The 22,807-nt window shown below is 59.5% G+C and overlaps 1 protein-coding gene across 1 annotated transcript in view; it reads right to left on the bottom strand.

Moving 5' to 3' along the window:
• Positions 1 to 8,652, bottom strand: part of Galnt9 (polypeptide N-acetylgalactosaminyltransferase 9) — a 38,547-nt gene extending 29,895 nt beyond the window's left edge. Inside the window, exons 1-5 of the mRNA XM_013023032.1 lie at positions 8,518 to 8,652; positions 7,999 to 8,147; positions 6,237 to 6,919; positions 5,576 to 5,756; positions 194 to 360 (exon numbers count right to left, since the gene is read on the bottom strand). Of these exons, the coding sequence (XP_012878486.1) occupies positions 194 to 360; positions 5,576 to 5,756; positions 6,237 to 6,919; positions 7,999 to 8,147; positions 8,518 to 8,652 (1,315 nt within the window). The remainder of the gene's footprint in view (positions 1 to 193; positions 361 to 5,575; positions 5,757 to 6,236; positions 6,920 to 7,998; positions 8,148 to 8,517) is intronic.
• Positions 8,653 to 22,807: the final 14,155 nt, after the last annotated feature.

Raw genomic sequence — 22,807 nt, 5'->3', positions numbered from 1 at the left:
CCTCCCCTCCCCAGCCTACAGAGCACTGTGGAGCTGGCCTGACCAGAGCTGGCCCTCCCCAGTGCCCCTCCCCTCCCCTCCCCAGCCTACAGAGCGCTGTGGAGCTGGCCTGACCAGAGCTGGCCCTCCCCAGTGCCCCTCCCTCCCCAGCATCCCCCCACGAGCCGTGCCAGCCCCCGGCGGTGGCACTCACCGTTATCACTGTTGTCATCCACTAGGATGACCTCCTTCAGGAGCTGGGAGGGCGTGTGGTTGACCACGCTGTGCACGGAGCGCAGGATGACCGAGAGGGCCTCGTTGACAAAGATGAAGACCACGGACACCTGGGGCAGGTCTTTGGCGTAGGTCATCTGTCTGCACCTGCGGGAGGCACCGTGCTCAGTGGAGGCCGTGATGGCCGCTGGGGAGCAGGGGCTGCCGGAGGCCCGGCCGGACCAGGCCCGGGGCGTGTGCAGGGCAGGGTCACAGAGCTGCGGCCTCACGCTGAGCCTTGGGACAGGCTGGAGGCTGGAGCCCGGTGGGCATGTCCTGCCGCCCCATGTGGAGCCTCTCCCCTCACTGTGCAGCAAGAGGACCTGTGAAGTCCAGCAGAGGTTGAGGGGCCAGAGGAACAGGGTACCCGCAGGGTCAGGGCAGCACCCTTGGGGTCAGGGCCGCACCCGCAAGGTCAGGGCAGCGCCCCTGGTCCCTGAGCAGGTCACAGACTCCAGGGAAGCCCTGCACCAGCCACAGTTTGTCACCCAAGGTTTGTCCAGGTCGGGGTGATGGACACAGCAGAGGGCAGGGTCCACGAGGGGCCGCCCGGCCGCCCAGGGCCCCGCAGGCAAGGCTGCAGACTGGGGGCTCCGGGGCTGAGGTCAGCTGCTGCTGCCTTTCCCACCGTCAGACACCTCCCAGCAGGGCCCGCCCTGCCCCACCGTCGGCCCAGGTCCAGGGGCAGCCCTTCCTCCTTTCCCCTGGGACTGTGTGGGGCAGCTTCCCACGTGTCAGCCCCTCCGTCCACATCCATTCCTCCTCGGGCTGAGATGGGGCCGATGCCCTGTGGCTGGCCATGTGCCCTTCTGATCTCCTGCTCCAGCTCAGAGCCCACGGTCTCCCCGGGCTGAAGCAGGGCATGGCGCTGGATCTGGGCTTTTCTGTGGATACCCTGTCCCCACCCCAGCCGGCGCACAGAGTTCTTCTGCGGACTGGTGGATGCTCATGGTGGGCAGAGCGGGTGAGGCTGGAGCTGGGTCTGAGCACCAGGAGACAGATGCTACAGAGGTTCTGGATAGCAGCTGAGCGGAGGGGCTCCACTCCATCAGACCTGTCCCAGGCCGTGGAAAACACAGAGGCAGCGCGCTACCGGGCTCCGGAGCTCCTCTGGGGGCTTGGCCACGATCGAATCGGGGTTCACAGGCTGCCCTCGGGGTCCTGGGAGCAAGCGTCTCCTAGGGGCACAGCCTCAGTCCGGACAGCGGCACCTGTCTCCTGCCAGGGACCGCGCTCAGCCCCGGCGGACAGGAAGCCAAGGGCCAGGAGCCCTGCCGGCGTTCCTGGGAATCCAGGCCGGGGAGGTTCTCAGGAGGTGGGTCAGGGAGCTCGTTCTGTGCGGGCATCTTCCCGCTTCCCGCCGGCTCCTGCCCTGGCAGAATGTGTGAGCTCAGAATCCACAGCAAAGCGGCCCTGCCATGCCATCCGCCTGCGGCCAGCCACGCGGCTGAGCAGGAGACGCCGTCTCTGGTCGCCAGCTCCTGGGAAGAGGGAGCAGCTCAGCCCTGGGTCCGCGGGCGTTTCACGGCTAACACGGAGTCTGTGTCCACTTTCACTGAAGGGCAGGACCAGCCTCGTTGTCAGGCTCTGAATCCGGCAGATTCCCGACCCGTGTCTGAGGGGGAAGACAGGCACCGCACGGGCCCCTGGCTGCAGACTCGGCGTGTCCACCGCGGGAATGCGCGTGGTCCTGAGGGCTCCCTTCAGGCCCCCGGATCAACAGGCAGAAGGGAGGGTCTCCTACAGGTCCCAACCAGGCACAGGGCAACCGGACAGGACAGGGCCCACGGCCAGGCCTCGGGCTGGCTGGCCGCAGCCCCAGCCCCGGCAAAGAGGGAAACCCGGACAAAGGGCACGTCTTCTCTCATAAACCGAAGCAAGGTCCAAAATATACCAGGACTCTGGGTGTCACACACAGAGACCAAAGGAGGGTACTCGGGAGGAGCACAGAGGCGCACCGCCTGCGGTCTCTAGTGATAGAAGATACTGTCTGCCCAAACTCCAGGAAATGGAAACGAGAGGGTCTTTTCTTTTTGTCTTGTTTCCTCACTCACCTGTCTTTGGGAGGGTCAAGGGGCACAGAGAAGGAGGGGCGAATGCAGTAGTGGAGCTCACTAGACAGTTGAAAATAAACTACACTGTGAGGGGAGGGAAAACTGGTACTCAGTGAGGGAAGGGAGGGAGGGAAGGAGGGGGGGATGGAGGGAAGGAGGGAGGGAAGGAAGGAGGGACGGAGGGAAGGAGGGAGGGAAGGAAGGGGTAAAAAAGGAAGGAAGAAGGGAGGAAAGGAGGGAAGGAAGGAGAGAAGAAAGGAGGAAAGGAAGGAGGGAAGAAAGGAAGGAGGGAGGAAGGAGGGAGGGAAAGAAGGAAGAAAGGAAGGAAGAAGGGAGGAAAGGAGGGAAGGAAGGAGGAAAGGAAGGAGGGAAGGAAGGAAGAAAGGGAGGAGGGAAGGAGGGAGGGAAAGAGGGAGAGAAGGAAGGAAGGAGGGAAGGAGTGAGGAAGGAAGGAAGGAGGGAGAGAGGGAAGAAGGGAGCGAGGGAGGGAGGGAGGGAAGGAGGAGGGAAAGAAGGAGGGAGGGAGGGAGGGAAGGAGGGAGTGGGGGAGGGAAGGAAGGAGAGAAGGAAGGAGGGAAGAAAGGAAGGAGGGAGGAAAGGAAGGAAGGAAGGAGGGGAGGAGGGAAAGAGGGAGAGAAGGAAGGAGGGAGGGAGGGAAGGAAGGAGATAGAAAAGGAAGGAGGGAGGGAGAGAGGGAAGGAAGGAAGGAGGGAAGGAAGGAGGGAAGGAAGGAAGGAAGGAGGGAAGGAAGGAGGGAAGGAAGGAAGGAAGGAGGGAAGGAGGGAGGGAGGGAAGGAGTGAGGGAGGGAAGGAGTGAGGGGAGGAAGGAGGGAGGGAGGGAAGGAGTGAGGGGAGGAAGGAGGGAGGGAGGGAAGGAAGGAGCGAGCTGGGGTGCCTGCCCAGGCAAGCAGGCAAGCAGGCAGTCAGGCACAGACATGCCTGCCTCCAGAGGCTCACATTTCCCAACTCTGCCTGTCCTGGCCACACAGACTGGAAGCTAGCATCCACTGGATTGGGCCTGAGGTGCCCTCAATTCACCATCCACTAAATCCGCTCTATTAGAGTTGGCAGCTTACGCAGTTTTTCGCAGGGGGACTGCCAGCACGAAGGGGCCGCATCACCACGCCGGATCGGGGGCTTCTTGGGGAAGGCATCTGTTTTACGGTACTGTTTAAGTTGGATTTGCCGGCTCCCTTTTCTCATCCCATGGGCAGGTCTTAATCATCAAGCTCTACTGTTTGTGTGCTTTGTGGCATGATTAAAGCCTCTGCTTCATTAGAAAAGCTATCCACCTCCAGACAAAGGGAAATCAATGATGCATCTGATGGGAAGACGCTTGAGAACCTTTGTTTGCGTGGATGGAGCTGCCTGTGAGATGGAGCATGTGAGGGTGTGGGTGTGCACACACGCACACAGTGCACACACGCACACAGTGCACACACACGCACATGCACACACGCACAGTGCACACACATGTACACACGTGTACACACGCACCCACACGCATGTGCACACACATGCACATGCACACATGCACACAGTGCACACTCACGTGCACACACTCACGTGCACACACGTGCACACACGCACACAGTGCACCCACACGCACACAGTGCACACACGCACACAGTGCACACACATGCACACACACGTGTACACATGCACCCACATGCACGTGCACACACACAGTGCACACGCGTGCACACACGCACACACGTGTATCGAGATCTCTGCCTCGGTGTTTGGAAAATGCAACCTGCCACATGGTTACAGTTAGGAGGACCGCAGCTCCAGGCGCCCACGGCTTCCACCCAGCTTCCTCTACACCACTGTAGACGCGGCTGGAGCGCTGGTGCTGTGCTCAGGTGAGTGGGGGTCATGCCGGATGGACGTGGGCTTGTCACAAAGGAGTCCGTTGCTTGGTCTCCCCCACCCCTCACGTGAGGACGCAGGAGCAGCGCAGGCCTTGCCCTGGTAGCTAACATCCAGCCTCAAACACGGTGAGATAAATTCACCACCTTCAAGCAACACCACAGGGCTGTGGGGGCCAGCTGCCCATGGCTGGCCTTTTATTTCCCAGCAGCTCCCGCAGCGCTCCAGCTCAGTCTCCTCTGGCTGGCTCTGGGTGTGTACCTCCCTCACAGGCCACACCCTGGACAGGAGCTGCCCCTCAGGAGAGGAAAGCGGCCCGAAAACCAAACCACGACCTCTGGCCACACTTGCTCTGGGAGGTCTTCCCCTCCATAGTGTTCCCAGGAAGGGCTCCCCCAGGCCTCCCTTCCAAGTGCAGGGACCGCTGCCCGACAGGCAGGGCTCAGGCTCACAGCACACACCCTGAACCTTCTTCTGACCCAGAATTTGAAGGCAGTGTCCAGCTCCCTGGCCGGCTCAGGATACAAATAATGCAGATTTCTTCAGAGTTTGAAAAATGCCTACAGTAAAAGAACCAAGCACCAAATATACAAAGACATTTGGGGGTGGTGCAGCCACCAGAATAGGGCTGGAGGAGCCCAGGACGGCACCACGGCTGGGGACACGCACAGCGGGGCCTTACCTGCCTACCGCCACAGGGGACCCCGAGATTCAGCCTGTCTTCCACCCTCATCCACGCACAGGCCAGGCAGAGGAGGGCTGACCCGCCACAGCTCACCTCCAAGGGGTGAGGCTCGGGGCTGGGGAGGGTGGCAGGCTGCAGCTCCCTCGGCCTCCCTGCCCGCCCCAGGAGGCCACCCCAGAGACACTGGGGCGGAGGGGCAGCGGCCCGCCTCCTCTCACCTCAGCCTTCCTTCTGGACGAGGAGGTGCCACACTGCCGCGGCCCTGGCCCCGACTACCCAGCCCAGCACAAGCGTCCGTGCGGCTGCTGCCCAGGCCTGCCCTCTCCGGACTCCTGCCCTGCTGGGTTCCAGACAGGAGAGGAGCCACGGAGAGTGGACTCCAGGCCCGGAGGTTGTGAGTGTCCGCCCTGGCTGGTCCCTTAATGGGGCCCTTGTTCAAGTCCAGCCACCAGGCCCCTCAAAAGGTTTTAGAGCAGAGCACAGTGGCAGGGGCCTGGGACTCGGTCCTTCATGGTGTAGGGCAGCGGGGCCAGGGCAGCGGGCGTGGTGGCTTGTCTGAACCTCCTGCCACAATGGGGGGGGGGAGATCAAGGCCTTGACAGATCCTAACGGAAGAGCAGCACCTTTCAGACTCACAGACTCACTGAACAACACCCCCATCCCCCCGCATCCCAGCCCCGGGCTGCGGCCCCAGAGGCCCCGGCCCCCTCACCTCTTGGGCCTGTAGTCGGGGATGGACCTGTCGAGGGAGATGCGGTCGCTGAGCTGCGCGTTGTAACCGAACTCCTCAAACTTGCCTTCAGTCTCCTGGCTGTCATCCCGCAGGGTGGCCGCCAGACCCCCCTGGCCCAGGCCGCCTGGGCCCTCCACCAGCCCGATGGGCTTCGCAAGGCCTGGAGGGACAAGGAGGCTCAGGTCACAGGATCCAAGGAGCTGGCCACGGAGGACCCCTGACCCCCAGCACACGCTTGCAGGACCCAACACTGACTGGAAAGCGCACAGTGGAGCTGGTAGAGGGCAGTGGGCCGCGCCTGGGGCTCGGGGACACTGACGGGGCAGGTCACCCGAAATCCCCCACCACAGGAGGCATCCGGCCCTGCACGTCCGACTCTAAGAACAGCCGGGACTGCTGGTCATTGGGTGGCCGTCGGAGGGGCAGGAAGGGGGCTCCGTGTCCACTCTATCTGCCTGAGTCATTGAAACCCTTTCAAATCCAAGCAGGGAAGGCTTTGAGCCGAAATTGCAGCCACGGGGGAACGGCAGCTCCGGGGTGCTAGGAAGGAAGCCAGGCCCAGAGAAAACCCGCTCCTCTGTCTCGACAACCAGGCAGGCCTCCACCCCTGGCCCTCTGGGGCAGCTGGGTGGGGACTCACAGGTGCCTGAGCCTGGGCACCCTAGGCAGGTGTGGGCAGGTGTGGGGTACCGGGCAGGTGTGGGGTACTGGGCAGGTGTGGGGTACTGGGCAGGTGTGGGCAGGTGTGGGGTACCGGGCAGGTGTGGGCAGGTGTGGGGTACAGGGCAGGTGTGGGGTACTGGGCAGGTGTGGGCAGGTGTGGGGTACAGGGCAGGTGTGGGGTACAGGGCAGGCGTGGGGTACTGGGCAGGCGTGGGGTACTGGGCAGGTGTGGGGTACAGGGCAGGTGTGGGGTACTGGGCAGGCGTGGGGTACAGGGCAGGCGTGGGGTACAGGGCAGGCGTGGGGTACAGGGCAGGCGTGGGGTACAGGGCAGGCGTGGGGTACAGGGCAGGTGTGGGGTACAGGGCAGGCGTGGGCAGGTGTGGGGTACAGGGCAGGTGTGGGGTACAGGGCAGGCGTGGGGTACAGGGCAGGTGTGGGGTACAGGGCAGGCGTGGGGTACAGGGCAGGTGTGGGGTACAGGGCAGGCGTGGGGTACAGGGCAGGTGTGGGGTACAGGGCAGGCGTGGGGTACAGGGCAGGTGTGGGGTACTGGGCAGGTGTGGGGTACAGGGCAGGCGTGGGGTACAGGGCAGGCGTGGGGTACAGGGCAGGTGTGGGGTACAGGGCAGGTGTGGGGTACTGGGCAGGTGTGGGGTACTGGGCATGTGGGGGGTATCATGCAGGTGTGGGGTACTGGGCAGGTGTGGGGTACTGGGCAGGCATGGGGTACAGGGCAGGCGTGGGGTACAGGGCAGGTGTGGGGTACAGGGCAGGTGTGGGGTACTGGGCATGTGGGGGGTATCATGCAGGTGTGGGGTACCGCACCCTGGGCCCTGCCCTGGGTGGGGGTCATGAGCTGGGCCTTGGGTCCTGCCCTAGGTGGGGTGGTGAGCTGGGCCTTGGCCTGCCCTGGGTGGGGTGGTGAGCTGGCCCTTGGGCCCTGCCCTCGGTGGGTTTGTGAGCTGGGCCTTGGGCCCTGCCCTGGGTGGGGGTCGTGAGCTGGGGTCCCAGCCCAGGGGTGCGGGAAGTAGCTGGCCTCTGCACAGCCAGGGAGCGTCTCCACTACACACAGCCAAGCCCTTCAGCCTCCAGGACACCTGGGGGATTCTGGAATATTCCATTCGAAATGCACAAATCTAGTATCGATATTTAAGTGTGATTGAAAGCTACACATTTAAAATTGAAAACTGATGACACAATCATTCTCATTTTTATCTTAATATTGCAATGTGTCTGTAAAATCTTGTTATTTTTAACGTCTCTGCCACACTCACATCTAGAGAGAGAGAAGGGGGGGTGTCCAGCCATGACAGATGTGTGGCTGCTGGAAGACTAGCCGGCAGCCAGAGTGTGTGCAGCCAGGGGTTGGGGCCTTGCTTTTTCTCTAGTAAAACAGGTAAAGCAGGTATGTGTTGAAAAATGCACACCGTCCAGAAACCAAAGCCTCTGCCTGCCCACCCTCCTGCCCCTCCAGCTCCACGCCCCAAGAAAGGCCGTTTTGCTGCTTTGTGTTCTTTTGTCTGACAAGTGTGCAGACCAGCGTCTGCTCAAAGCAGACAGGTCCCTGGCTCCTGGCATGAAAAGTGAGTTCAGTCCACTTCCACCTCTGCCTACGTCCCTACCCCTGTTCCGCTTCCCCCATGTTGCTCAGCTCTATTTTTAGATATTCTGGTGGCTACCGTGGTGACTTGGGAAGAATGCTGGAGGCTCTACTTCTGGGAGGGTGACCTTAGCACCTGTCCCCTGAGGCCCCCCAGGCCAGCACAGGGGTGGAAGTTCCAGCCCGGCGTAGCTCTTCAACGCCGTCCAGGGCAGCCACAGCTCGCCATGTAACTACAGCTGGGCTTCCATCACGCTTGGCCGCAGGTGGCAGCCCATACCTGGCCTGCAATCCCAGAAGCATAGGAAGCCGAGAACAAGAGGGTCCTGGTCGCAGGCCAGTCCAGGCAAAAACGCCATCTCCACAGAGCAAGCCCAGTGCACACCTGTCACCCTGCCTTGGTGGGATAGACTTGGGTGGATGGATCTGGGGCTCAGGCACACCTGGGAAATGAGACCCCATTTCAAAACTAAACTAACAAAAAGTAGAGCTGGGACCATGGCCCAGTGATAGGCCTGGCAAGCAGAGGCCCCGATTCAACCTCCAGTATCACCAACCAGCAGAAGGAGAAGCAAATCAGCCCGGGCCACGTGTGGCTGTGTGCAGCCCGCCCAAGGGGCCACAAGGCTGGCCTGTGCATCCATCTCTAGCTAACATCGGCCACCGAGTGAAGAATTTCATGGAGGCAGGTGGAGGAACTACAGCACAGAGGGTCAGGCAACAGGTTCAGGTCACAGTCCGTGAGCACTGGATCCCAGTCTTCCCCGAGGTAGTCCGGCCGGAAGCCCATGCTCTCAGGGCAAATGTGGCCCACTCCCCAGAACTCACCTCAGGGCGCCCTGCTTCCCTGTTTGAACCAATGTGCCCGGTCACCGCCCTGGATTTCCCCTCACCCCCATGCTCAGCCAGGCGGCTCCATCACTTCCCAACTCCCTTCTCTCAGGTCTGGGGCTTCCTTCTTAACTGAAGCAGTCTCAAAGACATATCCAAAGGGCTGTGTGGAAAGCAAACTTTCTGAGATGTCTGAAAATTGCTGCTGCTGCTGCTGCTCCTTCTTCTTCTTCTTCCTCCTCCTCCTCCTCCTCCTCCTTCTTGTTATGTAGTGATACAAAGGGATTACAATTCTGCAAGTCAGTTATGAGTACAATGCTTCTTGGTCAATATCACCCCTTCTTTCATTGAAAATAGCTTTCACAAGTGATGGATAACTTTGCTGGGTATAGAATTCCAGCAGGTCAGCATCTTCTCTTCCTTGAACCAGACCAGGGGGGGTGGCAGAGTTCTGATGTTAGGAAGGTCTGCATGCCTTTGTCAGGCCTTCATCCTGCCCCAGGTCTGCATGCCTCTGTCCTGCCCCAAGGCCTGCATCCATGCTGCACCGAGGCCTGCACGCCTCCACCCCGCCTGTCCACCTTTGGAACCTGGCGGTGACTTCTCCTTCCACACACAGCTGCTCTAAGATCATCGATTCCACATGTGTGATCCTAGGTCTCTAGCCCCTCCTGGATGCCTGACCCTAGAGTCCACCTGAATGCCTGACTCTGGACGTCCATGGGGAAGGAAAACTGGCATTGCAGAGCAACTGAGGCCGGCTCAGTCCAGGGACTTGCTTGGAGGTCACTGTGTTGGAATGAGGCCTCACAACCGCCCACTCTTGGGTCAGGGCTCACATTCTTGCCTGAACACAGGTCTGCCTGGGGGCCCCATGAGGCGTGACCGTGCACTGGCTGGGGAGATTGGAGAGAACAGCCTGGAGCTGGGGTGGAAGTCAGAGCTGCCACCTCAGTCTGGGTTTCTCCATTCATGGTTCTCTGGAACCAGGAAGATCAGTAACAGCACTGCAGATTGAAAACCCACGATTAGATCTCACTTGTAAGGAAGGTCTGTGCCCACACCTCCCTGCAGGCTCCGGCCTCTCATCTTCCCCTGCTGCTCTTACCCCTCGTTGGCTTCTATCCTGTTTCACAGAGACTCCTTGTAAAGAGGCAGAATTGCTTGATCCCACCAGGAATGGAGGCCGGCGAGGATGTGGGGCCGGTTTCCAGCCCACGTCTGACTGTGCTGACCGCCGGTGAGCCACCCCTGCCCCATGATGTGCTGGGACCCACACCAAGCAGGCCGCCCAGCCAGCATCCCCAGGCCTTTGAATGTGAAGGCCCAGACTGTACTGCTTTCTTCCTTCCTTCCCACCTGTGTCCCTGGCTTCACTGCCAGCCTGGAGCAGGACCCAGTGCAGGTCAGTCCTGCCCCAGCCTTCAGGATAAGCAGCTCTGATGAGCAGAAGCTCTGTTGTACCCAGGAAAGAGCAAAAGGCTGGTTTCTACCCCCATCCCCAAACACAATCAGGACTTAACTCTCAGAACCAGTGACCATGGCTTGGAATGGGGTCTCTGTGAGTTGGGTGCCAGTGGCTCAAACCTGTAATCCTAGCTACTCAGGAGGCTGAGATCTGAGGATCGTGGTTCAAAGCCAGCCCGGCAGGAAAGTCCATACCACTCTTATTTCCAATAGACCACTCAGAAAAAGCCAGAAGTGGCCCTGTGGCTCAAGTGGTAGAGTGCTGGTGTGGACCAGCCTTGCCAGGGGGCAGGAGATGCTGGTGTGCCGTCTTGTTGGGTGATTAGGAGGTAACCATGGCCCACTCAGCATAGGGCCTGGGGCACCCAGCCTGGGCTCCTTCCTAGGAGCACAGGGGCTTTTCTTGACATCCTGTGCAGTGGGAGAACCGAGTCCAAAAGTGCCCAGACCCCCGACCCCAGGGGTGAACAGGGGCTGCTTGGTTTCCAGCCTCGGATGCTTCTCCTAGCAGGAAGGTGTGAGAGCCTCCCTCCCGCAGAAGATGGATCCTGAGAACAACCAGAAACTTGTCCCCCTTAGCTCAGCTCTCAAACATCTGCCCCACGGAATTCTGGGAGACAGAGCCCACATCTCCAGCCCTCTTCTGTGGGCTCTGTGGATGGTGGCCAGGGTGGCCACAGAGCACTCGCCTTCACCCTAGATCGCAGGACCCCCTCGCAGGCAGGGCACACGTGGCCCGACAGAGTGGAAGAGGCGCAAGGCCAAGCCACAGCCATCTCTGAGAGCTTCCAAGACCCAGGAGTCACCATGACCCTCTCACGCAGCTTCCTGGGGGCCGTGTCCCCAGACACCTCCATCGGTCCCACGGAGCAGCTTCTTGGATGGAACGTGGGCCTCCAGGAGGCGTCTTCCATGCCCGCCCTCAAGGCTCAAGTACGGAGAAATCCTACAGGACGGGGACAAGGGTGGTGTGAGACCACCCAGGCCACGTGAGGGGTCCAAGCCTGGCTCCGTGTTGATGGCCAGCAGAGGGGCGGGCGGAGCGGGTGTGACCGGCCCTCCCCGTGTGTCAGGCGCTGGCTCGGAGGCGGACGCCGGCATGACGGCTGTGCCGCAGCTGCATTGGCTTTTTTTTTCTTTTTTTGGTCGGTTGTGGGGTCTGAACTCTGGGCCTGGGCGCTGTCCCTCAGCTCTTCAGCTCAAGGCTAGCGCTCTACTGCCTGAGCCACAGCGCCACGTCTGGCTTTTTCTGCATATGTGGTGCTGAGGAATCGAACCCAGGGCCTCAGGCATGCGAGGCAAGCGCTCTACCACTGAGCCACCTTCCCAGCCCCTGCATTTGCTTTTGGCCACCACAGAGAACTCTTGTCATTACAGGCGAGGCTCAGGGTGGTTTGAATAATTACCTTTTAATCCACCACAGACTATTCTATCTATGTGCAAACACCTGCTTGGTGATTCCCGTACGCTTACAGATTGACCAGTCCATCGATCATTTGATAAACTACAAAGGGTTGTTTACTTCAGGAATGGAGCCACAGGTCAAAGGCGCGGGTATTTCTATGGATTTTGGTGTCAAATTCCTTTTCAGGGAGGTTGGATTTGTTTGATTTTGCTGCCAGCAAGGTATGCGTTTACTTCTTTAATTAGAAAGACTGTTTGCCCTGATGGAAAAGTCATGCGTGCTTATTGTCGGAATCTCTGAAAGCATGGCGGTCACCCAGGGTCCCACCCACACGGGAACCAACTCCAATGTCCAGTGTGGACTGCATGGCGGTGAGCACTCTGGGCTGCCTGCCATGTCTCTGGAGATCCCCGTACTCATCTCTTCGATGGCTGAAAGCATAAAGAGCTGGCCCTGCGCAGCACCATTAATTCATTTGCCTCCATAAAAGCAGGCAGGGCACCTCCACATGCCAGGTGCTGTCCAGGCAGGAGGGCCCCGTCAACCCGGGAGCTTGTCATCCGACAGGACTGACCACCCTGGCCATGGCTGAAGCTGCCTGGCTAGGACAAGGGGTGGGCAGCTTCCCCACGCCGGGCATCACACCATGGTCAGGATGGGGGTCTGGCAGGATGCCCTGAGTGTAGGGAGTCGTGTGGAAGGACTGATTCACGGGGACAGCAGGGAATGGGCCATGGGGGTCTGAGCTCCGACAGGACAGGGCAAAGAAGAGGACGTCTGTTAGGTCCCACATCCGATGAGTCTCTGCAGTAAACGGGGCAAGGGCTCTGGGCGCCGAGGAAGGGGGCAGCAGGAGAGGCCTCTCCGGTGCGACAGGACCGTAGTGTCTACCACAGAGCACAGGGGAGAGCCAGGCGCAGGGAAATCCAAGCACTCAGGCGTGCAAGTGTCAGGCTGTGTGCCCACACGTGCATGTGCATGCACACGTGCATGTGCTGGTACTGGGGCATGAACTTGGGGCTTGGGCACTGTCTCTGAGTTTTGTTTTGTTTTTTGTCAGTCGTGGAGCCTGAACTCTAGGCCTGGGCGCTGTCCCTCAGCTCTTCAGCTCAAGGCGAGCGCTCTACCACTTGAGCCACAGCGCCACTTCCAGATTTTTCTGCTTATGTGGTGCTGAGGAATCGAACCCAGGGCCTCACGCATGCAAGGCAAGTGCTCTACCACTGAGCCACCTTCCAAGCTCCTGTCTCTGAGTTTTTGTGCTCAAGTCTAGCGGCTCTACCACTTGAGCTATAGCTCTATTTCTGGCTTTGGTGGCCAATTGGAGATGAGTCTCACTGACCTTCCTACCCAGGCTGGCTTCAAACCACAATTCTCAGACCTCAGCCTCCTGAGTAGCTAGGATGACAGGTGTGAGCCACCAGTGCCTGATTCCATTTCTGCTTTTGTAAGTTTTCAGCAGGCACACGTGACTCACATAGCCTAAGACCCGCTGACATCTCTCTCCTACCACAAAACCTCTGGACAAGGTTTGGATTCAGAGGCAGTGATGTGACTTTTAAGAGCAAGAGCAGCTTCTGTGTGGAAGTCGGCCGAGCACAGGCTGCCCGGAAGTCCACATCCGTGCTGTAATTGGAAGCGATGGCTCACTTATGCTCAAGGCTGGCTAATGGCCGCAGTAATTCTACTTTTATAGAATAATCATTTGAAGTTCCATTCCCATGACCCACGGGAGAGTGCTTTTCTAATTACAAGAGATGATTTGGGGTGGATGGCGGTGTGGAGGCTGGGGTGAGGTCCTGTTTATGCTCAGAGCCGGTGCAGCTTGCCTGCCCATCCAGGGTGACTCCGAGCCGAGGAGGACTTGCCTGTTCCCCATACACATCCTCCTGCTGCGCTCTGCCAGAAATGGCAGTCGAAGCTCCTGAAGGAATGTGCCCTTCTGCGTGGTGCTGGTGGCAATATGGAGTAGTGGGGAATGGGCTAACAGATACCCAGGGCTGTGGAGATCAAACTGACCATTACCACCTAGGAGTCAGGGCCAAAGTCTTCCAAGATTTCAAGGGAAGACAATATAGACTTGGTGGTTTGTTTTGTTTTGCTTTTTGGTTGGTTGGGTTTTTTGTCAGTCATGGGGCTTGAACTCTGGGCCTGGGCGCTGTCCCTCAGCTCTTCAGCTCAAGGCAAGTACTCTACTACTTGAGCCACAGCGTCACTTCCAGTTTTCTGGTGGTTAATTAGCAATACGTGTCTTACAAGGCAGGGGAGGAGTGGGGGAGGTGGGAGAGGGAAAAGGATAGTAGGAGGAAAATAAAGGAGGGGGTAACAATGCTCGACAAGAAACGTACTCATTACCTAACTCATGTAACTGCGACTCCTCTGCACAGCACCTTTACAAAACAGGTCTCACGGACCTTCCTGTCCAGACTGGAACCACAATCCTCAGATCTCAACCTCCTGAGTGGCTAGGATTATAGGTGAGAGCCACCAGCGCCAGGCTCAATGTGGAGATGTTTATCTCTAAATAGCCTCGAACTCACATTTGGAAGACGTTAACAAGCACGCGTCCTGAGGGGTTGCAGGCCGAGCAATGGATCCCAAAGGCATCAGGTCCTGATTCCTGCATGTGTGGGTTTGCATGCTGGAGGGGAAAGCCAGGCTGCCTCTGCCATCCCACAGCCCCGTCCGGGAAGGCCTGGCTGGCTCCATGCCAAGACCTCCGAACTCCCGCACAGGAGACGCACCCCACCCCGGGCGGCCCACCGCCTCCACACAGCGTGCCGGGGCCCGTGGGCGGCTGTGATTTCCAGCTTTGAAGGAAGTGTGGCTCTCAAGCTCCCCGCTTGTCTCTGAGTCATCGACTTCCATCTGTCACAGCAACACACGCCAATGTTCTGCGGGAGGCGGCAGCCCGAACGCGGAGGCTGCCGCCCGGGTAAGCCGGCGGCGTAGGCCCAGGGGAGGCACCTCTGAGAGGGGGGACGCTGTCCCCACGGTGGGGGGGGGACCGCTGTCCCCACGGTGGGGGGTGACCGCCCAGCCCCCAGTGTGGCTGCCCCCGGGTGATGTGTCTGTCCAGCCGCTCTGTAGCCTTTCCCGGCACCCTGCCTGAGGACCTGCACTTGCTGGGAACCCCGAGGAAGAACCCCACGTTGAGGGCCCCTTAGCGGCAGGGCAGGCCGCTGCCACGGCTACTTCTAAAAAGCAATGGCGATCTGACAGAGGCCAGACGCAAAGGGAACTCTGGAGAGAGGAGAGAGCAGACCAGTTCCCTGCTCCCCAAGGGGCATTCTGAGTACTGGAAACTGCACCTCCAGACTCACGTGAGCACGTGTGCACACAGCTTTGGCCGGGTGACCCCCAAGTCTTGAACTTGGTTGAGGGCTGTAGGACCAGACTCCAGGAGCCCAGAGACGTGGACAGTCATCTCCAGAGGAAGGGCTCTGCCCCTGGCCCACGATGTGCCCGCCCCGAGGGCTCCCGGCCAGCTCGCTGCCAGCACAAGACACACACGCAGACAGCGCTGAGAACCAAGGGGAGCAACAAAGGCAGCTTCAGGGCAGAGGCCACTCGCGACCACAGTCCTTGCTCTGCCCTTGGATACACAAGCGTCTACCTTGTGCCCCGCGAGCAGGAGTCTGCCATTCTCACAGGGGACATGACAACCGTTACCTGCCAGGGCCTCTGCCCTTGGCTGCCCGCGTCACACAATGTGGGGTGAAGGGAGAGGTTCGGAGACAAGGGGCACACTGGACATCCTGCCAGCCCCCAGCTCCTCCCCTCTCCCATAACACCGCAGACTGGCTTCATGTGCCTGGCTACTCATTTTGATGACCACAAAGTAGAGATAAAAACGAGAGCCCCGGCCGCCCCGTAGATGACACCTCTCCCTATCCCAGCTTCAATTCCACCCACTCTCTCTATTTTCGGTAGGTCTTTTAAGGCTCCCTGGGGACCCAAACTAATGACATATGGTCAATAGTGGAAAGACTGGCAGTCCTTCTAGAACTCTGAGGTCATGAATATTCTGCAGGACATACAAGTATCTGTAAAATAGCTCCTCCCCGAGACCAGCACCGGGTTTAATAACTCTTGAGATGTAGTACTGTCTTCAACTGAAAGGAATAGTTATGGGGCCAAAGCCGGGGGTTGGTAAGTGAGTGGCGTGCCTGGTACACAGGACTTCCGGGCTCCTCCCTGAAACACGGGCCTGACAGCCCACGGCCCAGTTGGTGCAGTGGCCAGAGCCACCGGGGGCAAGGACGCCACGTGGAGGGGACAGTCGAAATAGTGAGGACTGCCCCACGCGCTGCTGTGGTACCCAGCCCACGCCAGGGCTGCTCTCCCAAGACCACACAGCCACTGAGGTCACACAAGGAGGGGCCTGGAACCCACACTTTGAGACAGGATGAGGCTGCCCTGCGCCTGCTGGCTGGGGAGCCGCCCCTCCGCCTGCCGTGGCCTCTGACTGCAGGGAGGGCTGCCTAGATGCGCAGACAGTCCTGTAGACAGATGGGTGGACCATAGACAGGAAGAGAGATGGATGGATGATAGATGGACAGCGATGGATAAATGGGTGGATGAGCAAATAAATAAACGGGGCTCCCGTGGAAGCAGACAGCAGCAGAGCAGAGCAGGCTGCTGTCCAGAGCCTCTGCCCATGGTCCCTGCTTTTGCTCCATCCCTGGGAGAGGGGGAGGCAGGCCTCCGGTGTGGCAGGGTCTTCCACTGAGGCTGGGACAGAAGACAGAGTCGGGCCTCTTCTTTCTTCCTCTTGCTCCCACACCAGCCCTCTCCCTCCCCCAAATACAGGCGCCAAGAGTCTAAGTCTGCCAGCCCCGCCCGACGCTGGAGCCAGGCTGCCCAGACTCAAGCCCCACTTCCACCCTGTCTCAGCTCGAGGCGATCTCCCAACCCGTGTGCCTCCGCTTCCCGGCTGCTGTCACCGATGGTGATGGAGTCTGCCTCATACTGTGGGGCAGAGCGCACGAGGCCACAGAGCCGTCCACGTTGCCTGGCCAGCCTCCCCCGCTCCAGTCAGCCCACAGAGAGGATCGCGTGGCCCCAACCGAATGCCTCCGTGTGAGGACCTAGAGCAGAAGGCAGAGACCAGGGCGGGCAAAGGCAGAGCCAGGGCCGCCGCCTGCACTAGGCCAACAGGGTGTGTGCAGGCTCCGGACCGTGGATCTGGGGGTGGTGAGGGGGTGTGGTCTGAATCAGATCAGGGCAGACCTCAGAGCAACCAGGGAAGAAGTTGGCATGGCTTCGGCAGCCTGACAGGGAGAGGGGACCCACTCCCCGATATCAGGGGCAGCCCTGGACTGTGGAGAGTTGGGGGTCAGCTCCGTGGGGGTATACAGGGTCCAGGCTGCCTCTAGCTGCTCTGGCCACGCCAGATGCAGTGCATAGTTCGTATCCTGTGACATCTTCTCAAATATCTATCCACCCAGCCACCCACTCATCTACCAAACAACACATATTGGGACCTCATGCAATCCACCCAGATCCTACCTTATTCTAGCTGTTTCTGAGGGCCGACCATGTGTGAAGCACTTTACCACAAACGCTGCCCCATGCTCATTTCCTCAATAATCCTGTCATGGAGGTACAGCTTTTTACCGTTTTCAACTGTGGAAGCACAGCTCAGAAAGCACTAGTGACCTTCCCAGTATCACTCAGCTGGGATTTGATATCAGATGTGCAGCGCAAACACCTGCTTTTATGAGGCCATCCGACTTGTCAGGGCAACTCCCCCAAAGCACCTGTGAACTTCTGAGTCCCTGCTAGCATGCCACCCCCAGAACAGACCAATCAGCGGCTGCCTCCTTTGCACCTGACCCCAGACTCTCTGGGGACAGCATGCTCTGAGCCTCAGGCAGAGCCACTCCAAGTGGTGGCACACGCCCGTCATTCCAGCTACCAGGCCAGGTCAGGCAAAAATAAATGTGAGACCCCACCTCAACAGAAGCAGCGAGTGTGATGGCATGGACGTGTCCTCCTAACTGTGGGTGGAAGAGGACCAGAGTCCAGGCCACCCAAAAAAGCAAGACCCTGCCTCAAAAACAACCTGAGCAAAAAAGAGCTGGAAATATGGCTCAGGCACCTGCCTAGCAGGCTTGAGGCCCTGAGCCCAAAGCTATAAAAAGCAAAGAACAAGAAGCTGTCAGGGCTGGCCCTGGAGGGGTGCATAGGAAGGGTATGTGGACAGCGGAAACAGAAACAAGAACGGTTAAGGAAACAATAATAGCTGCCATCGGCAAACAGCCCTCAGCCCCTCCCTTGCTGAGCCTGAGTGTGCGGCAGGCGTGGCTCCCAGTGCGTGCCTGGCTCCCTCACGGCTTTACCACTGCTGCTGCTTTGCCCAGGAGGCACCGCACAGCAGCAGCAGCGTAAGCACCGGACGGAGGCTGTGCATGCACGATGCCAGCTGTGGGGCGGGGGTACGAAGCAGAACCCCAGCATTCTGCTCCTCCTGGCTAAGATAGTCTTGTGCGTGTGCCTCCATGAGCTGCCAAGGGCGCAGACCCTGGGAATATTAGAAGACAGTTCCAGTTTTCTCAAAATAGTGTGAAAACCGTCCCTTGCCTAACTCAGACATCATCTGCAATTTCCTTACTTGGAAATGAAATCAGAGCTTGCTGAGTTCCAGACAGAGGCTGTACACAGAGCCCATCTGATAGGCAGTTGTGTTGAAAATAAAACCTTGCCCAACCCTGACCAGCGCTGCCATGGTTCTCCCCTGGCTTTCGGAAGCCAAGCCAGGCCTCTCCGTGAGCGTCAAGGGCAGGCAGGGTATCAACGGCCTGGGAAATGCCTCCCAGGCTGTCTAAGCAGTCCCCACCCGGCTCATCCAGAGCTCGTAGGGGGCTCTGATGAGAGAGGGAAACAGCTCTGTCCAAGAACAGGCCAGCTGCCCTCCCTGGGGTCCCCGGCCTCTCCCCCCTCAGAAAGGCCTGGGCCAAGCCTCACCCTGAGGGCCCTCGGCACAGCCCAGGACTCTGTCCACGCAGGGTATCACATCCCCACAACAGTGGCTTCCCACCCTGAGTAACGGAGTGAGGCAGCCAATCAGACGTGATGAAGCACGTCGCACGATACCGTTTTCTGAAATAAGGACGGTATGTAATCACACACACGCACGCGCGTGTGCGCGCACACTCACACACTCACACGTTGCAATCCCCAATCTCAGCCCCTGACCTTGTTTCTTGGTTGCCTAGGAAAATGGAAAATCCCGAAAGGCTTCCTGCTCACACAGCCCCAACGCCTGGCCCTCCAGCCACGGAGCTGTCCGTGGTGCTGACCACTGCTGTCCCTGAGGACCTGGCCTCTCACCACGGCAGGAGCGGGCCCTCTGCTCTGCCTTCCAACTCCCAGCCCCGGCCGCCAGCACCGCTCACCCGCACTCCGGCCCCTCCTCACCCGTCTTGGGAAGGGCCTTCTCAGGACAGGTCCCCTGCTTCAGGGAACCAGCCCTGCCCACACTTGCCCCAGACTGCAGAGACCAGGCCAGACTTCTGAATCCAAACAGCAAGAGGACAGACATGTGCTGCTGGAGGTCCCCACGCTGGGGTCCCCTGCTCCTGAGGCCCCGGACAAAGACCATCTTCCCCGGCAGCCCTGCTGCCCTTCTCTGGGAAGCCAGGACAGAAGCCGGGGCCCTGTGCGCCTTTCTTGAGGTGGAGTGTGGGGAGCACAGCGTGTGTAGAAGAGCTACATGAGACACAGTGTTTTTCAACATGGACGCTCAGGTGGGCGGCGGGGGCGAGGTCACAGGAAACTGCGCAGCGGCCGGCTAACTTGCTGCCTCTCACCGGCCACCTGGGCCTCACGCCGTGACCTGCTGACCTGCCAGCATCTGCCCGGCCCCACCCTGGCACTCACAGCCGGCCTTGGGAGGACCCTGGGCACGCTTGCAAAGGCTCAGCCTTCGCAGCGGGCAGCGGGCAGGACCCGTGCAGCCAGGGGCTGGCTGTCACCTGCACACCGGATGCCAGCCCCAGCGAGGACCCACGCTCCCACAGGCCCCACGACCGCACAGCACAGCACACCGCTCCCCAGACAGCTGGAGACCTGATTGCCAAGCACGCGGCTTCAAAGGAAACCTGCACAGAGTTAAGCGACCGGGGTTATCAGTGTGAGTGCACGGCAGGGCGGGTCCTGGCTCTCGCGCTCTGAGTCCCTGAGTCCCTCTTCCTCTTCCTCCCCCCACACACAGAGCAGACCTCTCCTGGCTGTATGTCCTGCAGGAGATGCACCATCATGTGTGTGTGCACATGTGTGTGCACGTGTATGCGCACGTGTGTGCTAGTCCCAGAGCTTGAACTCGGGACCTGGGCTCTCTCCTCCAGCTCTTTTGCTCAAGGCTAGCATTCTACCACTTGAGCTACAGTTTCACTCCTGGCTTTTTGGTGGTTAATTAGAGAAAAAGATTTTCCTGCCAGAGCTGGCTTTGAATCACAATTTTCAGATCTCCGCTCCTGATAGCTGGGATTACAAGCGTGAGCCACCGTGTGGTGCCTGGCTTGCACTGACTGTGTAGGCACCTGCTATTCATGGGCATGGTGACAGCATAAGCTGTCGCTTAAAATCCAAATCCGTTGGCAGGGAGTGTGATAGAGGGGGTGAGGCTAATTGGAATAGAACACAAACACGTGTGGAGCTGTAACAATAAACTCTCCCCCATATAACGAATGTAAGCTAATAAAATACAATGAATACAGTCACTTGGGATATTCTCATGCTACATGCCCTGGGCTTTGGGCCCAAGACCCATGAAGAAGAGACAGAAGCCTCACCTCAGAGGGTCTGTCGGGTGGATCTATTCGGGGTGGTGGACAGCTAGAGTGCGGGCAAGTTCCTGGAGGCTGGGGCAGTGGAGGAAACATTGTAGAGGGCAGGTGGGCGGTGGTTTTGGCATCCACAGAGGGCGCAGATGCTGTGCAGCCAGGGCCTCGCTCGCCCGCTCTGGGCGGCATCTGTGCTTGCTCTCTCACTAACAGTGACGCAGGCGTCCAGATAACTCTGGGCAGGTCAGCCTTCATCCTCAACCCCCAGCTCTCTCCAGACCAGGAGACCACCCAGAGCTTTGGCCATCTCTGGCCCCCTCTGAACTCGGGGTGAGGCGCGCACAACACCTCCCACAGCAGAGCAGTTCTGTCACTCTGCAGAGGCCTGTGTGGAGGCCGAGGTGTGAACCCGGAAAGCAGCCAAACACCCTACGGAGCATTCGCTTCCCTCCCTCATCAAGCCTCGGAGCTCTCAGACTCACTGCTCGGAGACTTGCACACACAGAGCTGTGGGAGCTGCATTCTGCGTGCAAGTTAAGGTGCCCAGAGACCGTCCTTGTCCACAGACATTTTCCTCTGCTTGAGCACTGACGTTAGAAGCACTCTCTCACACACACATGGACGTGAGCGGGGCTGGGCTTCCTCACCGCTGCTTTCCCTGCAGCCTGTGGGTTTGAAGCTACACCCCCCCCCCCCGTGGGGAGGGCAGGTTGGCAGGATCACTGGGCAGCTGTGGGAGGAAGTGGGGAGGGTGCCGGCCCCCTCCAATACCAAGGAGCCTGGCTCCTCACCCCACACTTCCTTGCACCTAACTCCTTCAGCCAGAAGAGAATTCTGGTAGAGCCATCAAAGCCAAGAAAATGGAAGCAATAAATCAATTTTGGTTTAGATTTCTTCCTCTTGTTTCTAAACTCAGTCGGTCGGTTGGTATCCGGAGGAGCCTCCCGGAGGCTGATGCCACACCTCTAGGAGCTAAACTAGGACATGCTGTGAGGAAGAGGGAAGGCTGCCTCCTCCCGGAAGTTTCCCCAGCTTCCTCCAATGCCCTTGCCAGAGACACCCTGCCTCAGACTGGGGTGGGGGCCGCCCCCACTGACTGTCCTCTTCCGAGGACTGCCTGGGGTCAGGGCGAACGCCAGGTTTCCCTTGTTATTTTCTGGGTCAAAGACTGGACGTCAACTGGGCTCCAGTACTGTGTGAGGGACATGGGTCACTGAGCACTGAGAAGGGAGAAAGAGGGAAACAGGAAGGGGCTGGGGGAGGAAGGGGGGTGCAGGGGGAGGAAGGGGGGTGGCTGGGAGGGCAAACACTCAAAAAGAAAGACAGGAAGAGGAGAAGAGAGGGAGGATGGGAGGAAAAGCCAAGAGAGGACAAAGGGGACCAGGGAGACAGAAGGGCGGGGGCAGCTCGCCGACTCCCAGCACGGTCCTCTCCCAGCCAGCGTCCCCTCGGACAGACACTGATCCAGAAACAGCTTTTCCCACACCAGAAATCGGCTGCTCCGCCCTTGGGGGCTCGGGGCTGCTGGCCGACTTGATGTTACACAACCCCTGTGTGCTGCCAATGTTTTTATATAATCCTCTGGTCCTCCCCATAAAACAGACCATAACACCCTGGCAAACCACTTCAATAACGCCGTGTGCTATCACCGGGTCACGCGCCGTCCAGGAGGTGAGCCACACTGCCGAGTGCCAAGCAGCTGCTGGAGATAAACTTTTCTCCTCTCCTGGCCTCAACCAGAGCAAAGACCAGAGCTGCCACGGGGCTTCCTGCTCTCCAAGGGCAAGCACACTGCAGAGTGGGCAGTACCCGCACATGATACCAGGGCTCCCCAGGCTGAGTTCACCCCACCTTCCCCCTCCCAGGCCGTGGTGTGCGGATCTACAGCCACGTTCTCCCAAAGCTGTGCCTGGCACTCCCGGATCTACAGCCACGTTCTCCCAAAGCTGTGCCTGGCACTCCAGGAAGGGGTTGTTAGGGCCACCAAGCCCCGCAGGAAAACCACCGGGGATGGAGGCATGTGCCCACCTTCCCCTTCCGGGCTCCCCACACAGGGCCGGCCCTGGAGCCTCTGCCTCTCACACATGTGTCCTCTGAAGAGCGCTGGCTCCCAGCTGCCGTGACCTGCCGTGACCTGCCACCACAGACACTGTCCCCTGCCCTGGCGCTCCACCAAGCACAATCCACAGGGGCCAACTCCAAGCCTCAGGTCATGTGGGCAGTGGGGTCTTGCCAGCCCCTGCGGACCCTGGGCTGGTCACACAGCCGCCCAGGGCCTCTGCTTCTCCCTCAAGGAACTTGTGTGCAAGCCCTGTGCATCCCCGGTGACTGGCTCTGGAGACCCCGAGTGCCCTGAGGGGGGTGGAGGGCCCGGGGGGGGGGCGGGGAGGGCAAGGGGGACCGGAGGACCCCTCACAGCAGGACCCCTCCAGAAGTTCCCCCAAGTTCTCTGG

Source organism: Dipodomys ordii, unplaced genomic scaffold (genome assembly GCF_000151885.1).
Source record: "Dipodomys ordii isolate 6190 unplaced genomic scaffold, Dord_2.0 Scaffold66, whole genome shotgun sequence".
NCBI classification, from domain to species: domain Eukaryota; kingdom Metazoa; phylum Chordata; class Mammalia; order Rodentia; family Heteromyidae; genus Dipodomys; species Dipodomys ordii.
Note: the sequence above shows the minus strand (reverse complement) of the source record. Positions and strands in the feature narration are given on the sequence as shown.